Source organism: Artemia franciscana, chromosome 7, assembly GCF_032884065.1.
Source record: "Artemia franciscana chromosome 7, ASM3288406v1, whole genome shotgun sequence".
In the NCBI taxonomy this organism is placed as follows: domain Eukaryota; kingdom Metazoa; phylum Arthropoda; class Branchiopoda; order Anostraca; family Artemiidae; genus Artemia; species Artemia franciscana.
In genome coordinates, this window is record NC_088869.1 from 2844135 (window position 1) to 2865297 (window position 21163).

The 21163-nt window shown below is 35.8% G+C and overlaps 2 protein-coding genes across 2 annotated transcripts in view; one reads left to right on the top strand and one right to left on the bottom strand.

Moving 5' to 3' along the window:
* The window catches only part of LOC136028736 (acyl-CoA:lysophosphatidylglycerol acyltransferase 1-like), a 66018-nt gene that overhangs the window by 11413 nt on the left and 33442 nt on the right, over positions 1–21163 (bottom strand). Inside the window, exon 4 of the mRNA XM_065706607.1 lies at positions 12291–12427. Coding sequence (XP_065562679.1) covers positions 12291–12427 — 137 coding nt within the window. The remainder of the gene's footprint in view (positions 1–12290; positions 12428–21163) is intronic.
* Positions 5171–9945, top strand: LOC136028735 (uncharacterized protein DDB_G0271670-like). Its single transcript, XM_065706606.1, has 2 exons — positions 5171–5330; positions 8176–9945. Exons 1-2 carry the CDS (start codon positions 5240–5242, stop codon positions 9759–9761), a joined length of 1677 nt encoding a protein of 558 aa, XP_065562678.1. The 5' UTR covers positions 5171–5239; the 3' UTR covers positions 9762–9945.

Consider the following 21163-nt stretch of genomic DNA (forward strand, 5'->3'; position numbering starts at 1 on the left):
AGGACTTTAAAACTCCAAGCCAGCTAAATTTACATATTTACCAGAAGGAACGGAATAAGATCTTTCATTGAGAATGAGGCAAAGACTACGGTATCAATGGTCTGACATAAAAAAGTATCAAAGTATGGTAAAATGTGTTCCTGAATATGTAGGACATAGACTGGTGGCAGTCTGTTCGCACTTTCGTGAGCTCTTAAGAACGGTAATGCATATGCAGTTGGCCTCAGTGGCCAAAATGAATCTGAAGTCAAACAGTTTATGCTTCGATCAAAATGGTCTAGCAAAGGCGAATAAAGCCGAATGGTTGGATCAATCGGTCGTCTTGTGGTGTACTTAGCTTTGTTTTTAAAGAAAAAACCATACCGATTTTGTTTCATTTTCTACAAACTACAAATGAATTACTTGTGCTCTTGTGGTATGATTTATTATGTTTTCAAATTATTTTATTTGCATGGAAGAGCAAAACGATTCCAATTCTCAAATTGCTCCACGGTAGAACCATTTGGACTCTTATGCAGGATGAAAGCTCTTTAGTTTATAACAAGACATTTTTAGGTGAGAAGTTTATTTTCACTACTACTACTACTAACAACTCACTGCAGCACTCAAGTCACCTGATGCCAACGCAGCGACACACGATCCTCTTCGAATCTAACCAATTCAAAGCCTCTTTGGCCCCTCCCATGAAGCTCTAACTTCCTTTGAGTCCTTATGATCTCTTCCTATCCCATTCGGGGAAGGCCTGTCTTTGGTTTGACACTAGAATGATGGCTAAAAAGCCCCATCTCTGACATCCAATCATCGTTCAACCACAAAACTCTTCCTCAACGAATAACCTGTCGTTCATTACAGTCCCTGAAAGTACGATTGAACTAGAGGCAGCTTTAGGGGAGGGGAGGGGCACTTGCCCAGGCGAAAAAATTTTAAGGGTGCACAATTTCATATAAGTAATCAAACAAATAAAGAGGAAGAAAAGCCAGATTTAAATAAATGGAAAAGTTTGTTAATCAATCAATCAATCAATCAATCAACATCTTTATGGCAAAAAAAAAACAAAAAAAAAAACACACACACAAGGGTTATAAATGAATGTTTTGTTAAAATTTTGTCTGAAAATTTTTAGGAGACAGGGGAAGGGGCTTTAATCAAGATATTACCCAGGGCCCAAGTGAGGCCAGGACCGCCAAAAGATTGAACCATATTTTTTTTTTCAAAGTTAATTGTTTGACATATAGTTAGTCAGACGAGCACCTAAAACTATTTTCAGACAATTCCCGTGCAAACAGTGTACACAACTTCCTCAGCCTTACGAAGCGCCCGTATTTAGCAGTCATACTTGACCACTGTCAATGCTGTCCTATATTCCAATCTTAGTTCACGGACTTAACTTCCTTTGTTCTAAACCTTTTTAAGCGAGCTTAGCTATTCTACTTTTTATATCGTCACTGCATCCACCATCTTTGCTGATAAAGACGGTAGATAGTTCCGAGACGTTGCAGTACTGTGAACCGATTTAGGGTTCCCATTTTGCCAAAAGCTCATTCCTTCGTCTGTATCTCCAGACCGGCGAGCCAGCTTGTAGAGGGGTCGGGATGGACCTATCAGCACGGAATGTTAAAGGATAATTCTTCTAAGTTTTGTTTGTTTTATGGGCTGAATAACATCTTCTTAGCACTGAAATGTATTTTAATCCGACTCAACTCACATAACACTTTATCCCGAAGATCGATTGAATACCCAGCCCTCCCCCTCCCCCCGAATCCTGAATTCTCGCTATAATGAATTATAATTCTAAACGTACTTCCTTATATTTCCTTACGACTGAAAGTCTTCAAGATCTTCGGTTCACTTTTCGAATTGCTTTGGAAACTACACACAATTTGTTTGTTTTTATTATAAGATTTCTAGCATAGATAGATGATGAATGAATCTGTCATAATTGGATATGAAAAATGCTTTACTTCAAACGAAAAGAAAAATACAATAAAATAGGATAGCTTAATGGACCTTTCTAAAAACATTCTCCTGTTCTTAATTTGAAGTGTTTAATCTTGAACTATTTTGATAATTAACATAATAATGAAAATCTTAAATTTTAAGCTGTTCAATGATATATGTAGCTCTTTTCAATTCCTATTTGGAAACAAGATGTTACGTTTACATTCTTGAACAGTTTTATTTATTCAGTCGCTTTTTTTTTACACAGATTACTGCAGATGACAGTGATTGTCTTTTGCAGCAGCAATGAGGAAAGTTATACTTTCTACAGCTTCATGATGACTTTTTTTTCGCTTGTTTCGGCTGATTTTTCCCGAATGTTTTTAATTTTTGAACTTGGCGCCCGCTAACTTTTTAAACTGTATACCTGTATCGAAATATTTTGCATTAAAAATTGAGTTACTCGGTTTCCCTTTTTTTAAGACGTACACGGTTTTGGTTTTCTGATGTTTACATACGGTATATTTTATACACGTGTTTAAATACATTGAAACATTTCATATAAATAGGACAAGATAAATAATAACATTTACAATCGCTAAAGACCAAACTCCTGGTAGCACTTGCCACCATCCTCCCCTCCCTCATGTTGCCTTGCCTTTTCCATGTATGTGTCAGTGGGCAAGTAAATTTAATATTTATGCTACACAGAAAAAGACTGTCGCAATGGAAGGGGCAATATCCCCCCTATCCGCAGTAAGAAAGGCGTAAATCAAAACAATTTAGGGATTCGAGAGGGATTAAATATCCATTTCGTCCATTCCCTTCCCGAAAATCCATCCTGTATTTATCTGAGAGCCCAACGAGCTAGAATATTCTAAACGCACTCTTTGAGAATCTAAACGCACTCTTTGAGTGCGGTATCTACGCACTCTTTAAGTATCTAAGTACCTTAAAGCACTCTTTAAGAGTGCTTATACTTAAAGCACTCTTTAAGTATCTAAACGCACTCTTTGAGTGCGGTATACTCTTTGGTATCTAAACGCATTCTTTGAGGCACCTGCCCAACAACCTACAAAACGACCTTCTTCATAATAGTTTATGCGCGCTTACTCATCGCTGTGTACAATTTTATGAAATATGAACCAAATTATTTTAGTTAAATGAAACAGTAAAATAATGGTAGAAACATTTTTCTGCAATAAGAAGTATCACCCCGCAGCACCTTCATTCAGGCTATAAATAAAGGAAGGTGACAGATTAACTCCCCCCCCCCTGCCTGTTTTATGTTTATCTGAAGAATCATGGAGAGCTGGACTTTTTGGGCTCTGATATGCGTTTTATGGCATCTGCTCCCCCCCCACCCAACCTTCATGAAAGCTGATGCACAATTATAGATCACTAAACAAAGTTTCATTAAAATCTAGTGAGTCAACTGATTTACCTTAAGCATTAAGATAAATGTCCGTATTAAACGTTTATATGGTATAGATTACGTGGCTTTACAGGAACAAATGCGCAATCATACGACATTACTTTCTCTGCAACTAGAAAGCTCAATAAGCAGTTTTTTGATACTTCTAAATCGATTGGCCATTTCAGAATTTTCAGTCAATAGCAACTTGGTCCTCTTTGGGACAAAGTTGTAATTTGCTGCCACAAAACGGCAGAAAACAACACTTTCTAGAGCTATAATCTTTTTGGTGATTTAAAAAGAGCACTAGAACTTTTAACCTAACTAGACTCCGGTTTTAATCTATTTATGAGATCTCTATCACTTTATCCTAATATATTTTAACTCTGGGCGAATGAGCCATCTCCCAATCTACTAGGACCATTGGTTCGATACAATCACCCCTTGGGAAAACAAAAACAAACAAAGAAACACGCATCCGTCATCTCTTAAGACTCCTCCTTCTTACACACGGCTTTTTCCGTCTGAAATGTCAGTTGTTACTACGAAATCACTTGGTGTCACCTGTCACCATCTCAAGCGACTTAAAATAGGATTACTATAATAATTATATTAAAAAAAATCAAATGTCATATTTTCCCTCCTTAATCTCGCTTAGAAAAATGAAATGTCCTAGATTGCACTGCTAGAGGATTTTTCTCTAAATTGTACGCTCAAACCCCGAGGATACCTGTCCTTTGAAGCATTTTGGCCTCTTCAATCAATTGTCGGACAGATATAGTCAAAAAAAGGTGCTGAAATAGTATCTTCAATGAAAATGAAGTCCCTTGTATCTCTTCTTCTGAGAGTCAATCTGATCAAGCTCTAAGAAAGGAGAATTAACATTCCTTGCGTTCCACTAGCAATATCCTCCATAACACCCGGACAAATTCCCTTTTCCCTAGTCAATTTCCCCCCCCCCATCGACCCTGCATCCCTCGGTGTGCTTAAAAAAACCCTTTCTTCCACTGACAATATTTTCAACTGCAAGATGTCGAAAAACTTTCATCCCGTGCGTACTTGATATGTTAAATGAGTGGATCCCTGTCCCCCACTTTTATTTTATTTTTACAATTACTTAATGATCATATCGCAAATCTTTAACTTTCTTTTTATAGTTGTCTTCTTTTGGTTTTTAACAAAATTGTGTTTTTAACTATTTGCTTTGTTGTTTTAGTCACAAGACTAATTTTGTCTTTGTGTTTTTATTTGGTATATTTCCCTTTAACCTTATGAGTTGTAATTGTTTTTTTTTACAGTTTTTACTCACCTTTAAAAAAGAATTGTTTTCTGACTAGCCCTATTATATTTGCTTCTTTTTATTTGTGTTTTTGACTCGAAAGTGCGAGTTCAGCACCAGTTCTGGGCTTGTGTTAGGTTTTTTCCTGAAATAAATCTCATCTTGACATGTACAGAGATGGACTATATTCGCGAAGATGTTTCAAAAATAAACCGGAAGTAATTGCAGCATTGGTTGAAATGCAAATATGTCACTTTTCCATCCACCAGTCTTATCAGGGAACTCGCAATAAAATCATTCTTTAAACTTCATTTACAAGCCTTGTATTTTCATCCAAGCTATATTGTTTTTATCGTAAATTATTTTATATATTAGGTAGCGATCAAACCCCAAATGATACATCCATTAAGCAAATATGACAACATTCTTAGAATTTGGCCAACAAAAGATTAACATAAAAGAAAACAATAAACCCAAATCATAAATGGATTTTAGCATTACTAGCTTTCCGAGGGGCAATAAATTATATCAGATAACAAATTTAATCTGGGAAATATTTATCAGGCCGATTTGAAATTCTATAAAATTTGGATGATTAATTCAAAAGAATGAAAACAAAGTTGGTGATCTCACTATTGATATATTTTACTGATTTCTCCAGTACTGATGAAATTCAAGAAAGGAATATCCCTTTTCAAGGTATCAATATTTTTATTGTTAGTAGAAAATCAGCTAAGACATTTACTTGATCTATTGTTTATAAAATTTAAACCCAGTGAAATAAATTAGTGTGTAATTTTACGCATTTTGTGGAAGTGTAAATTTTTCTTGTTTTTCTCTTTTTCAATGTCACCGTCTCAGTCTTTATGTTTTATTTACGGCTAGGCAATAAACCAATAATAATTTTCCAAGATCACAAGCTCAGGATTGCAAAATCTCGGGGGTAATTTCTTGGTAAAGGAACCACGTATTTGGTTGTAAAATAAATTCCACACCGGGCTAAAACATGGAATCAGGAATTTCTCATCAGCTGCAGTTTTTACGCTCTCGCTTTTTAAACTTTTTTTTGCGCAAAATTTGAGTATTTTGTATTAAAAAGGAAACAAAAAAAAATCATTGCTGAAAAAGTTTCTTACCCAGTTTAACATAAACAAATCGGTAAGCGTCATTAGATTTTCTCTAACAACAATAGTTTTTACGCAAAGATTTACTGAACTATTTCGGTTCATTTTTTTATTATTATACACAGGAATATAAAAAAACTTATTTTAGGAGCGGGAGAATATTCTTCTCCGATCCTCACAAAAGAGTCAAGGATACGTTTTTTGTTTCTTTTTTCAGTCAGTCGTTCGACAGGCTTTGTGAAAGTCACATAGATGCTGCAGAAGAGCAAACAAACTGAATAATATATTTAAGTACGACAAAAAAATTAATAAAAAGACGAAACCGAAACGTGGGCGCTTTTTAAGTAGCCTGTACAGAAAGAAAAAACACGCAAATCTCATTTGTCGTTCCATTTTCTGCGGGCTACTAAAAAAAAAAAAAAATCTTCTTCATTCCCAGCAGTTCGGTCTACATTCAGGTACACGGTCTGAAGGCCCTTTTATCCAAAAGCTTTTCCCCCTTTTACACCGAGGATACTACCTTCTTTTAGTAGTATGATTAGTATGGTTAACCGCAGTGTTTTAAGCATTGTCAAAAGAACCGTAAATTAGTTTCGGCGTATATAACCACGATAGTTATTTTCATTAGACGAGACTTAAATTTCTGTGTGACAAAAAAAAAAACAACAAAAAAAACAACAACAACAACAACAGAATCTTCCAAATATCTTGCGAATCAGAAAAGATAGGAGAGAGGGCGCTGAATTAGTCAACACAGTTTGCTTAGTTCAAGGGGACTGGTTATTTTACAAAATACAATATTATATCTCTTGAATTACTACTGCTACTACAACTACCAACTCACCGCCGCACCAAGCGGCCTGAGGCCAACACAGCTACGTACGCTCTTCCTCCATCCTAACTTATTCAAAGCCTTTTTTTTACTCCCTCCAAAGAAGTTCCTATTTCCCTTAAATCTTTCTTTACCGCATCTTCCCACCCCAACAGCAGACGACCTGTTTTCCACTTAGTCCTAGACGGTCGGCCAAAAAAGATAACCTTTGGTAATCGGTCATCCTTCATTCGCAGAATATTCCCTAGCCATCTGAACTTTTATCTCATTATAACCCTAAAAATTGGGATTGAGCCACATTTTTAATAAAGCCTACTGTTTGAAATATGATCAGTCAAACAGATAACCAAAACAATCCATTAGCAATTTCTCTGGAAAACATGCTAGCAAATCTCCCTCCGTTTTCGGAGCGCTCATGCTTCAGAGCCATATTTGACCACTGTCATTAGTGTAGCTTCTGATGTTCTAATCTTGGTTTGCAGACTTATCTTCCTATTCTTCCAAACTTTCTTCAACTGTAAAAAACACCCTGAACCTTGGTTATTCTACCTTAGCATCTTAACTGCTCCCACAGTCTTTACTAATATAACTACCAAGGTAAGTGAAGCTATCCACTTAATCGATGTTTTCGTTACCCAAAATCACCTTTTCATCTTAACTTAATCCTAATCTTAGCGACTTCGTCTTTTAAACATTAATTTTCAAACCTTTTCTAGAACCCTGAACTCACAAAGCCTTTAAAAGTTCTTTCATTTTGCTCACATTTTCATCAAGGATGCTTAAATCATCAGCGTAATCTCCAGGAAAGTTTTTCTTCCCCATTTCATTCCAGGTTCTCCAATCCCCTTTTCTATGCTCCTTAAGATGAAGTCCATCCAAATGGCCCATATCAATGGGGATAGAACACAACCTTGCTTAGCTCCTGATTTAATACGAAACTAGCTACTAACCTCTCAACGACGAAGCTCTAATTGAAGAAGATATTTGAGTGTTAATCTTTTCTCTGGAATTTTTTAAATAGCAAATTAATACTTTACAATATGAGAAACTTATATTTTCTAGGTAGTTTCCACATTAATACACGTTTTATTCCACTATTTTTATCTTATTTTCAACACTACCGTCAAATTCTATGTATGCACTCGTGTTTAAAATATATGCAGATTGAATTATTTTTATAACCTGACAAATAATTTCAGAGATAACAAATTAAATAAGAAAGCAGGCTTTTGCAAATCTTTGTTGACAAAGAAATAGACGGTATTCTTTCGCAGTTATTTCAAATACGGTTACACGCTAGAATCGAACAATGGAAAGTAACATATTAAAAATTAAAAATAATAAGTAGGAAAAAAGTGAATTAAAGTAAAAGCAGCAAATTAAAAATTCTGATATAAACCTTCTGCGTACTATAAAGTAGGAATTTTTTATTACACCGTTTCTTTTAGAAGAGTCCATAGAGAAGAATGCTTCAAACATTTCTTTTCGAACCCTCGTCTTTCAAAGTCGGTGGGGCATCAACGGTTAGTTTCGAAAAGAAAAGCTGCCAAATTCTTTGCTTCATTTAATCCAATTTAATTTTTTTTAGATCCTGTTGTACATAGCCTAAAACCAACATACAATGAATTGGAAGGAGGCGAATTTTTTAAGAATGGGGCGCCGCTAGTATCTTCAGGTTCTGAACCTATTTATCTTTTTGACATAGCTGAGAATGGTTTTGGGTGTTGGACACGAATTTGTGAGACAATATATACGCCATGGGTGTATCGGCCAGATGTATCTTCATTTCAATTACATCATACAGCAGAAGCTATTGTAAGTGACCCCCCATTACCAGGAGCCCACTTGCATAGCCCTGAATTCACAGTTGAAGCGGCTTCTGATTTAAAGCTTGTGATTAGAAGGAGAAGAATTATTCTAGGTCCTGGCTTCCAGCTATCAAGGATTATCCCACACATAGTAACGGACGATGGAATCCATACCCGAATAACACGTGCTGATGACGTTATTAGCGCAGATTTTTACACAGATTTTATAGAGGATATACCAGCAGATAAAATTCCAACAAATACTCCTGTTCGATTATGTTTGTACGGAAGACCTCATGCGTTTCCCCCAGAAACAGTTACTCAAGTGGAGAAAATTGTTTTACAAGCATCAACGCTAGAAAGTATAAATCCACCAGTGCCTCTTCCTAATGAAGGTTGTCGTCCTTTGCTGGCAAATGTTAACGAAACAATTACGTGTCAGACAACGACATCTATTTCGATTTCATCTAGCACAACCACAACAAATACACATGAGGGTACAAGCACAAGTGAAGAATCAACGATTTTGAGCACTACTTCATCTTCAGTGGTGACAACTTCACAATCGACTTCTAATCCGAGTTCAACAGGAACAACGTTCCATTCATCATCGACACAAGCTGGATCATCAGAAGCGACAGGCTCCTCCACTTCTAATAAGGAAACTACTGTTTTAAGCAGTACCTCATCCTCGGTGGCGACAGCTTCGCAATCAACTTCTAATCCGAGTTCAACAGGGACAAACACATCAACCACACAAGTTGGATCATCGGATTCCACATGGTCCAAAAATTCAGAATCAACAAGTGAAACAACTGATAACCTCAAAACAACTGAAAGTACGGAGGAGTCTGCAACAGCAAGTACGACAAAAAATAAACCCAGCGAAACACCTACGACCGAGATTATTGAAATACCGAGTGAGAAACCAGGCAATAACGAACCAGAAGACGAAATATTTTTAATTGTCATTGTTTCACTATTAAGTATAGCCGTAGTACTGCTACTAATCATAACGGTTTTGCTTCTAAGAAGAAAAGCGAACCGAAGAAATTCAAGAGACTTAGAAAGAACTGCTTCAAATCCACCTTCAAGTTCACCAAGGAATATGGGTTCGAACAGTTCGGTTATTTCCACAAACGAAAATCTAAATGTGTCTACAAACGATAACCGAATATACGAGAGCGAGCTATATGCACCAAATAGAAACGAGAGCTTCATAAATTTTACGAACGATAGCTATGATTCCAGAGCAGAAATGATAGGAAAAGCGAAGCTTCGCTTTCGTAATGCAGATGTTAGTCGATCGATGAACGGGTCGTCAAATTCTACCCCAAAGAGAGCACATTCCTCAAGGTACAAATAAGAACAGCATGTGTTCACAGTTGAAAGGTGTTAGAGCAAGAAAAAGGTACAAAGAAAAAAAGTGACTTTTCTATAAGCAGTTTGCAGTCCTAGACTTATAGTTCCTCCAAAATAGCTTATTTTGATTTTATGGTTTTTATTTCAAAAATAAAGCTGAAAAAAAAAATTAAATAAGGTTAATTAGATTATGGTGAACTAAAATATAAATAATTCTTTTCGGATAATAAGTCCGATAGATTTCCAACAATTTTTGAATAATTATGTAGTTGTTCTTCACTTAAATATGCTCATCTTTTATTACTTTTCTGGCACATAAGACATAATTTCGGTACATAAAACCTAGGACCGTATCAAAATTTTTTACCCTGGGATGGGGGAAGGGGGTAACAAAAGAACTTTTGCTCAGAGAAGGGGTTACCAAAATAATTTTATGTTAAGGAGGATTACCAAAAAATTTTTGTTCAGGGAGAGTTTTTTTTATCTGCATTTTAGGACCAATTTAAGAATCGAAGGAATTTTTTAAGTAGAAAAAATCTTTTTACCAGCGTTTTTAGTTATAATTAAGAGTTAGATATTTCGATAGTGAGGTGGTTCAACCCCAGTAGCCCTCCCCTCCCCAGATACTGCCTAATAAATTTTTTAAACTGTTGCCTTTTCTAAGTACCATAACTAAAAAACAATTTCTTTCACTTTTGAGTAATTACCATAAAGGATGACGGGGTGAATTATAGAAAACCCAAAATTTCAAAGTAAAAAAAACAACAACATAGAAAACCCAAAATTTCATGCCAAAAAACAACATATTTTAGGATCCCTAAAATACTCCTAAACCTCTTAAAGGCTTACATCACAAATTAAGAAATGATATATCATTTACCAACTATTGTCCCTTTGCATTTTTATTAGCAAAATAGCCATTCAGGATTTCAACTAATTGAATTTAAATAGTCTATTGAATTTAATTAACTTGTTGTACTTAATAATTTGAAAAAACACGGAAGTGATTCGTTAAAATCAAGGTATTTTCAGTAAAAATAAAAAGAGCTTAAAGACTCCTACCAAGCCACTTAGCAGTTGAGGTATTTTCCATTTTGCTTCCGCTGAGCTCTTAAAAGCATAGATTTTAAAGATGTCCTTTTTTTTTAAATATTTATACACAACATGTAAACTTCAAAGGCAAACTTCCCAATTCTGCTAGTCCTTTAGCTTTATCCAGTTCAATTCACTGACTTCCTCATCTACTGAACCAGAGGTTAGAGAAGACAACAGATGCCGAGGAAAAATCCTCCCCTCCCCCCAGAAAAGAATTCTAGACGCATGTGCAGTTCCAAAAAAGCTGTTGTTCAAGCATATTTACCTCCGTAGGGTAATCTTGTAGTTTCTTCTATAAAGGAAAATTACTCGAGTGCTTTAGTCTGCTTTAGATACTCTATATATTTTCTAGATATATGTATAAATTTTCTCTATATATTTCTAGATTATTTCTCAGAAATTTATGTTCCGTTTCATCGCTCATATCATTATCAAGGCCAGGCTCACAATCTGTTCCATCAAAATCCTCTCTGACAAAGAGAAAATGAAAGTAGATGGTCTGCTGAATGAAATCTTACAAATAAATACTGAAATTTAAGCACGAAGTTTACGATACGACTACTCGATGATAATATGATGAAATCAAAGGCGTTAATTGAAATCAAATGTTGATTTATTTAATTAACTAGGTTTATTTAACTAGTAATTTTGTGGTAAAGGTCAAAGTTCCCTTATAAACACAAGGAAAAGTGTTCTACCGATTGAAGTGTTTCCATCTTGCGTCCCAGAAACGATATTTGTCTGTTGTTGAATGGTGAATGTTTTTTTGGTGAATGTTTATAATGGCTAGCCCTGTCAGTCTAGAGTCCTCTCAGTTTGGAGCTCTTCGTTAGTATTTCCTCTTCTATTCATTGTAAAATATTCCAATAAAGACCAAAATCGTTAGAAAAAATATTGACTCTAATAAAGATGCATGTAGGTGTGTGCTTTAAACTAAGTACATGAGTATATAAGCCCCAGTAGCCCCCTCCCATTCCTCTGATTTTTGGAGCTTTAGCATGAGCTTACTCGAAATCAAACTACCAGCATCAATGAAAATGCTGCGCAGAACAAAAGATACGGAGGAACGAATTTCTTTGTCAATTGATATTTATATTGAATTAAAGGTCTAAGTTTACTTGAATCCTTTAGTTTTTCACTGTCTAATGAAAGGACTTACCTCTATTTTGACTTTTATTTGTTCGTCATAGAAAGGTGGTCTTCGAAAAAATACCTAAGAAATCTATGGTTAAACTCCTTTAAAAGAAGTTTCAGTAACTTTTTGCGAAAAGAAAAAAGGGAAACAAAAACAGTTTGCAACTATATACTTCTATACACACACCACAGGCGGTGGGAAAAGAGAGCGGATTTATACTCAGGGATTAAGGCACATGTTGTTTGTCTAATACAGCTTGAGGAATAAATGAAGAAAATAAAGGACAGAAAAAGCTTAGCCTACCTCTGGGCAACTAATTTCCTTTTCCGAAGAAATCCTCCTTCCGGAAAAAGAACTATCCATTTTAGCTTGTAAGGTACATAGAATTCCAAGAGATGGCTTTTGAGTCGTGAAATAGCATCTTCCCTAGCTTGTTTCCCCTGAAATCAAAAATACATTTTGTAAAAAAGACATATAAAATTGCTATTTTATACATTTATATATAAAGGTTAATGATGAGTCTAATTTCAAATACCAAGGATCGCCGAGTATATTTAGAGTTCTCCTATTCCACAGCACACAAATTAGGATTTTATCTTCTTCATTTTCAGTTATAGGCTATTTTTCCGCTCAAAAGGCTCATGGACACCAATCGAAACATAATATATATATATATATATATATATATATATATATATATATATATATATATATATATATATATATATATATATATATATATATATATATATATATATATACATGATGAGAATATTTTATCTACCTCCGCTGGCAATGGTACCCTCGGTTTTTCGGTCAGAACTGAGTCTGCTATCCATATCGAATCTGTTAGTTTTCAGTAGGTAATTTTCAGGTCGATGCTAACTGACTGAATGTAGGCGAGTCGATACATCAGATTTTTCAAACATGCCTTCAACTGTTTGAAATCCATATTTCAAAACGCTGTGTTAGTAGAACTGAAGATTGTTTTCTCGTTCCCTGCAATTCTTCTTCATTAAAATATTTCCTTTATGCATCATATTACTTTAATTAAAATAAGACATCGTGGAAATAAGAAGCTTGAACACATTTTCCAAGGATCGGTTATAAAAATTCTGTCTTATTCTTTAGTTCATATAGTCTTTTATTGCCCTACTATATAAATTTGACCTTTTCTTCCTTCCTAAAACTACTCTCTAAGATATACGATAAAGAAAAGAGCATCATTCTTGAAAAAAATATTTGCTTCTATTTTTCTATTTTCTGCTATTTGCTTCATTTTCTTCTATTTTCTATTTTCAATATTTTATATTTTCTACTTTCTATTTTCATTACTTCTATTTTCTGCTATTTGCTTCATTTGAAGTTGCATCATCTTCTCTCCTGTTTGTCTTTCACTTTGTTTCAACTTCACGGCAATCTTCCTTCAGCTCTCAGAACCGCTCAATTCCTTCATTGATCAATGTTCGTGTCATCTTCGTAATTCAGGCAACATTTCTACATCATCAGCCTCATCAGTCACATCAGACATCAATTCCCTGGCTGCCTACCATGTTGTCTGGAATGTATTGGATGAGCACACCAAAGAATGTCACTTGTTTGGTACCTTCAAACAAATTACAAAAAAAAAAATGTTTGACTTCTAAGTGATATTTCTTATTTTTGTTTTCATTTACTTGTTTTTATCCCAGTGGGTATTAATGTGCAATGGCCATGTTGTAAATGCACGTTGGTATTGCTTATTTTGTATGGCACCTCTCTCTGGACTGGTTTACGGCGAGTAATGAGTGGTGGAACTGGTGGATGACAGTTCACCGTTCTTTCATTATTTTGGTGTTGTTTTTTTTTTTTTCTCTGACCGGTATTTCCGTTCATAGAGCCTTGCGAAAGAAATATGATGTTGAATATCCCATTTTTAATTCAATTCTTTTTTTGAATAAATGAACTCTGAACTTAAGAGTCAAATAGCATGAACTGTTTGATACATTACCTTCAATATTCCAAAAAGATTCGTCTGCGGTTTCTTTTACACAAAAACAAAAATTATGACCAGTTGTTAGCTCTAGTATTTAGACATTGGTCGTGGTTCGTAATTACGCAAATATAAGATAATTTCATTTCGAAATAGCCATTTATAATTTCCATAGCATTAAAAATTCCCTAATTCTATTTTCAACAAACAATTCTCAGGAAGTTTTGAAAGAATTTTAAAATGATAACAATAAGCCAATTTTAAGCCCTTTTGTCAAGATTCGAAGAACCCTCTTCAAGATTATATTTACTCGTAACGATTAAGACTAAAACCATTTGCTCATGTTAGCCAAAATTGGCTAACGAAAATTTTTCTGGGTTTTATCTATTTTTCCTAATTTTCCGAAATTTTCAAATTTTATTAGCTATGTATACTCTTTAGAAAGATTAAATATTGTAATAAGAACTACGCTGAATTTAAAAGATTGCCACGGTTACCAAGATTTTCTCATATTATACTAGCCAAAACTGGCAAGAAATTTCGTCCGAATTTTAAGGATTAAACCTAACATTTAGAAATATAAGCATGGTGTTTACTAAATTTTTGGGATAAGATGTTTTTGCTGGGTTTACCTATAAGTTAGTTATTTACGACGATTAAGTTTTTTTAAACAGCCTTTTTTTGCCAAATGAAATATTTACAAGCCCCATTGGCAGATACCAGCAGAGCCTGATAGAACTCCAGACTATCATATGCTCAGCATGTAGCGAATACCCCCTACCCCCCCTCCAACGCTCACAAGTGTCAGCAAGCAAGGATTTTCGGAGCTCTGCGTAACAAAAATTAAGCCGTACTATGATGATGAAAGTGCTACCCAGTTTAAATGGTTTTTCTGTCTATTCAATGCAACGGGATGAAATATTTTTCTCGGGTTTACCTATAAGTTAGTTATTTGCGATGATTAGGTTTTTTTTTAATGCTTTTTTAGCCAAATGAAATATTTACTAGCCCGATTACCAGATACCAGCAGAGCCTGGTAGCACTCAAGACTATCATATCGCTACATTGGAATGAAACTATCCTACCTCCAAATGTGCTACGAATCAAACTATCCTATGTCCAAAAATGGAAAAAATCGATTTTCAGTCTATCTAGTGCTAAATTTTGTGCTGAATCCAAATTTGCAGTCAGAATTGGCCCTACGCCACTAGAAAGGCTTTTTCTTTCTTATCTTATGTTGCAAATTTGCTTTTCTCAGACCTTGAAACTATTCTATGTCCTTATTTGGACTTGGGCTAGTTTCAAGCAGTAAATTTTGATGAGTTGCAGGACATAGGATAGTTTGTTTGGACTTAGGATATTGCCATTCTAAAGTATCGATACGTCTTTTTGGACATGGGATAGTTTGATGGCAACGTTTGCCTTCACCATCATCAATATTTATAGTAAAAATTTGCAATTATAAAGGAAGGGTGAAGTTGCAAAATGAATAGACGAAGAATGCTAATGGAACTAGCTAGAGAGAAGGCCAGGAAAGGTAAGAGAAAATTGCCTGATTCTTATTCTTGTCCCTTTTTTGCCTTTTCAATGTTATTATAACATTAGACAGTAGACCATTTAGGTATTGTGCTTTCCTTAGATATTGTGGATTTCTTCAGGTCCCCTCTGGCGACTCTGGCCAGTCACGTCAGCTCATTCCTAGGTAGATCAGTCAACCACAAACCCTGATTTTTGGATACCCTATGCAAAACGTTGGATACCTGTTGGCACTCTAAACCTGACCTATCTCACTATGGGTGAAATCTGATTGGTTCATTTTTGAGCTTCAGTCACATCATCAATACTTTATTGGCAACAGATATCCACTGTTTGGCATAGGGTATCCAGCGTTAGGAATAGGCCAGCGTTTGGCATATGGTATCTATGCCAAATGCTGGGTATATCCAACGTTTTGCAAAGAGTATCCAAAAATCTGGGATTTGTGGCAGACTGGGGTAGAGTACCTAAATGTATGGTTGCTGCCATCCCTGAGCTATACCCACCACTGGCACTGTGCCCACTAGAACTGAGGGATTCGATTTTACAACATCTGATCTACTATTACAGTATTATCTGACCTTTCCACTAATACTGATAAAGTCTTACTGGTTACACACCATCTCTTAGGTCAAACTTAACATCATCCCTTCTGCCTGTTCACTAGCTCTACAGTGGGGAATATGAAATGGTCGATGTGACTACTAAAATGTGCCGGACAACCTGTATTACTGGTGGACAGGGGCGTTAATAGGTTCAAATGAGCCATGATTGCTCGGATGTTGTAAAAGAGAGTGAGATTGTTGCTTGTAGCTGTAAAAACTTCAGTCTAAATATTTTTTAGAGTAGGATTTATAGGTTTACAAGTCCATTAGTAGTTTACAAGTTTTCTAGACTTCCTGGATATAAGTCTTCTATACTTCCTGGATACTGCCCGTTTATTTTATAGAGTTTGGTAGCATTAAGTGAACTGAATAGGCTGAATATTTGGAGCATGTAAATAGTAAACATAAAGCCATACAGTATTGTCAACATCTGTGATTCAGTGACATCAGATTTTCTCTAAACATCTAACGTGGCAACCTTTAAATCTGGCAACAATTTAAACAACATAAAAAGCTTATTTTATTTAACTCACTGCTGCTGCAGTTATCGGGGCTTCAGCATAAGATTTGACTGCCCTAAAAAACAGTACTTATGTATGACATTGACGTAACAATTTCTTTTTTTCCAGGTTCGGCAGTGACAACAACTACTGGCAACAAATCTGACTGCAACTCTAACGCAAATTATTTGAGTCCCCCAGAAACCTCAGTAATTTACTCAGGGGAGTTGGGAAGACGAGCTGGCAGCTCGTTTGAAACGAATGAAACCCGTGCAGATTCACATTTGACGGTAAAGACTAGTCTTGACCTGGAAATGATGCAGTGCATTCCTGACGCTCCTCATGTGTCAGACACTCCTATTCTGAATCTTGACGTGTTCTTTCAAATTGATGAGCAAGGCTCTAGAGCAGATCTTTCTGTGCATAACGATTCTGCCTTAGGTGCAAGCGAAACTACCATTCAGGATGAATCCGAGAACTTTTGTGAGCTAGGCATTACTGGTGCTGCATCTGCTTTTGAACTTAGTGGAATAAAAGAGAATGGGAATACCTCTGCTAATAAACTTAGTGGAGTAGAGAAAAATTACAGTGCGTCTGCTGGTGAACTTAGTGTAACAGAAGAAAGTCCTACTGCCCAGGGAAAGAAGAGGAAGAGAAGACCTTCCAGCTGGAAAAGATACATAGCAAAGAAGATGTTGAATGGTGGCATTAAACACATTAGTAGCAAAGGAAAGACTGTGCCAGAAAGGACTATGAAAGGGCCTTGTAAGTGCAGGATGAAGTGTTATGAAAGAATTCCGGAAGAGACTCGAATAAGCATTTTCAGGTCTTACTGGGAATTGGGTGATATTAATAGACAAAGAGACTACATACTTCAGCAAGTTAGTCAAGCCAAAAAAACGTTCTAGGATACATAAAAGCGATAATGATAATCATAAGAAGGAACAGATGGACAGAACAATGACACTGAGAAAGCAGAGAGGAGGGTGTTTTCAGTAGCGTATTCCTTGTGCATTAATGAGGAACCTGAGAAAGTCTGTCGACTGTTTTTCGTAAATACGCTAGGAATTTCTGAACAGATGGTGAAAACTGCGTTGAAGAAAAAAGTGCCTGGTACGGGAGCTCCCAAAAAAGACCAATGTGACAAGTGTGTTGCGATGGAAAATGCAAGCCCTCAGATGAAAGAGCAGTTGACTATACAGCACAGTGAGCACATCAGAAACAAGGAAGAAAGTAGAAAGTTTATGGCAGAGGAACAAGAGAGAGGAAAGATGGACCCTGAAAGGATTATCATAGCGTGCTTTGACTTACAAAAGGTCCTACAGTGTCCGCGTGGAGAAGTTTCTTCTTATTACTATAAGTCGAAACTTGACTGTTACAATCTCAGTATCTATAACTGCAATACTCGCGAAGGAAACTGCTACATGTGGCATGCAGGCACTGCTAAAAGAGGCTCGTCAGAAATCGGGAGTTGTGTTTACAGCTTTATTGTGAGTAAGGTAGAAAAAGGAGCAAAAGAATTCGTTTTCATAAGTGACAATTGCGGAGGACAAAACAAGAACAAGAACCTTGTTTCCCTTTATTTATACTGTGCCAGTAAATTTAAGATAGTAATTACTCACATGTATCTTGAATTCGGGCACACGCAAAATCAAAACGATTCGGTCCATGCTGTCATCGAGAGATTTGCTAAGAACCAAACAGTGTATGTGCCTTCTCAGTGGTTTCAGATTGCAAAAAGTGCATGTTTGAAGAGTCCTTACAAAGTAAAGGAAATGGGAATGTCTGATTTCTATGATCTTGATAAGCTATGTAGAGAGACCAGTGATAATTTTAAGGTCGATATTAACGGGGTTAAAGTGAACTTCACAGAAATCCGAATGTTGAAAGTTGATTACACATTGCCTGACATGATTATTGTTCGGACCAGCTGGGCAGCTAAAGACATCAAGATGATTGAAACAATCAGGAGGTCAAGAAGGGGGAAAGCTTCAGTGAAGAAGTCAGCTGGGTCGTGCAATTTGCAAAAGCTGTATTCTGGTCCAGTTCCAATTCGCAAAAGAGTGTACCGCGATATTCAAGATCTTTGTAAAAAAAATTTGATTCCTGAAGCTTATCACCAGTTTTTCAGAAACCTTCCGTTCGATTGTTTAAAAGAACGTTCTGCGGAGTCGGATGATTCTGATTAACTTCGTTTTATTTTTCTCTTTTGATACTTCGAATAGTAATTTTTCATTTTGTCATACTTTGAATATGAATTAAAATAATATATGGTGAAATATTTGATATAATACGGACATAGGATGGACTGTGCCTTCCTTCAGCAGGGCTTCTCAGATTTGTAACTATCCTATGTCCAAAAATTGGACTTAGGATTGTCTCGTTCCGATGTAGATAATATAACTACCATCCTATATCCAGTTTTTTCGACGTTCTGACCTAAGTAGGTCAAAAATATCTTCACTAATACATAGCCAATACGAAATAAACTCTACAGTCCGGTTGTTCCCCTAAAACCTCTTTTTGAAGCACTGGAAAAATAATCTTAAAAACTTCAAATAGCTCTCCTGAAAAGTAGCAGTTTTGGACGTAGGATAGTTTGAATCGACGCCCATTTGGAGGTAGGATAGTTTCATTTTAGTGTAGCGATATGCTCGGTATGTAGCAAATATCCCCTCCCTCCAGCGCTCACTAGTGCTACTAAGCAAGTATTTTCGCCGCATTGTGTAACAAAAATTAATCTGTCCTATGACGATGAAAGTGTAATCTAGTTCAGATAATTTAGTTGTTTATCTAAAGCAACGTTAGACAAACACTAACACTATAGAAGATGCGTAGATTTACTAAAAGACAAGATAAAGATATATATGAAAAATAAAAAAGTTACAATTTCGTATGAATTGAGCTCGTGTAATGTCCAAGCCAGACCAGAGTCAGACCCGTTGACAAGAAAATCCAAGGTTTATGAGTGTTTATTCCTTCATTTTACGATTGTCTTCATTTGAACTTCACACTTGTATCACAGAAGCGGAAAACTATAATGGGCCGAAGTTGGCTTCAAAGCCTATTCAAACGTTTTTATTATGCCAATACTATTAGGTTCCCGAGCGTTGTCAACTGTTTCGCGTCATACAAATAGCAAATCAGATAACTAAGGCTTCCATCTTTTCTAATTTCAAGAAATCAAACAGTTCGTGGTAACGAACTGTAGTAAGGAGCGATCCGGCTCAATAGTAACCAAAACTCTAAAAAAATGAATTTTGATATCAATAGCTACATCAAAAGAATCGCATTTTAATGCTGATTTTAAATATATAAGTTTCATCAAGTTTAGTCTTACCCATCAAAAGTTACGAGCCTGAGAAAATTTGCCTTATTTAGGAAAATAGGGGGAAACGCCCCCTAAAAGTCGTAGGATCTTAACGAAAATGACACCATCAGATTCAGCGTATCAGAGAACCCTACTGTAGAAGTTTCAAGCTCCTATCTACAAAAATGTGGAATTTTGAATTTTTTGCCAGAAGACAAATCACGGGTGCGTGTTTATTTGTTTGTTTTTTTTTTTTGTTTTTTTTTTTTTTTCCCAGGGGTCATCGTATCGACCAAGTGGTCCTAGAATGTCGCAAGAGGGCTCATTCTAACGGAAATGAAAAGTTCTAGTGCCCTTTTTAAGTGACCAAAAAAATTGGAGGGCACCTAGGCCCCCTCCCACGCTCATTTTTTCTTCAAAGTCAACAGATCAAAATTTTGAGATAGCCATTTTGTTCCGCATAGTCAAAAACCATAATAACTATGTCTTTGGGAATGACTTACTCCCCCAAAGTCCCTGGGGGTGGGGCTGCAACTTACAAACTTCGACCAGTGTTTACATATAATAATGGTTATTGGGAAGTGTACAGTCGGTTTCAGGGGATTTTTTTTGGTTTTGGGGGTGGGGTTGAGGGGAGGGGGCTATGTGGGAGGATCTTTCCATGGAGAAATGTGTCATGGGGGAACAGAAATTCAATGAAAAGGGTGCAGGATTTTCTAAAATTACTATAAAAAAACAATGAAAAAATAAACATGGAAATTTTTTTTTCAATTGAAAGTAAAGAGTAGCTTGAAACTTAAAACGAACAGATATTATTACGCATGTGAGGGGTTCTAAAAATACTTTAGCATAAAGAGCGAGGTATTTAGGAGGAGATAAATACCTCGCTCTTTATGCTATAGTATTTTTAGTAATTTCAACTATTCATTCTACGGCCTTTCTGACTCAGGGGTCATTCTTAAAGAATTGGGACAAAACTTGCGATTTAGTGTAAAGAATGAGGTATTAACGAGGGTACAAACCCTCTCATATACATAATAAAAATTAAAGAATATAAAAGTTTGTTACGTAAGATATTTCTTAAGTTACGTATATTTTTTACTAATAGAAAAATTCGTTAAAAATAAAAATTTATAGTTGTCTTTTTATGTAACCGAAAAATTGCATGGCAACTAGGCCTCCTTTCCCATCCCTTATTTCTTAAAATCGTCTGATCAAAACTAAGAGAAAGCCATTTAGCCAAAAAAGGAATT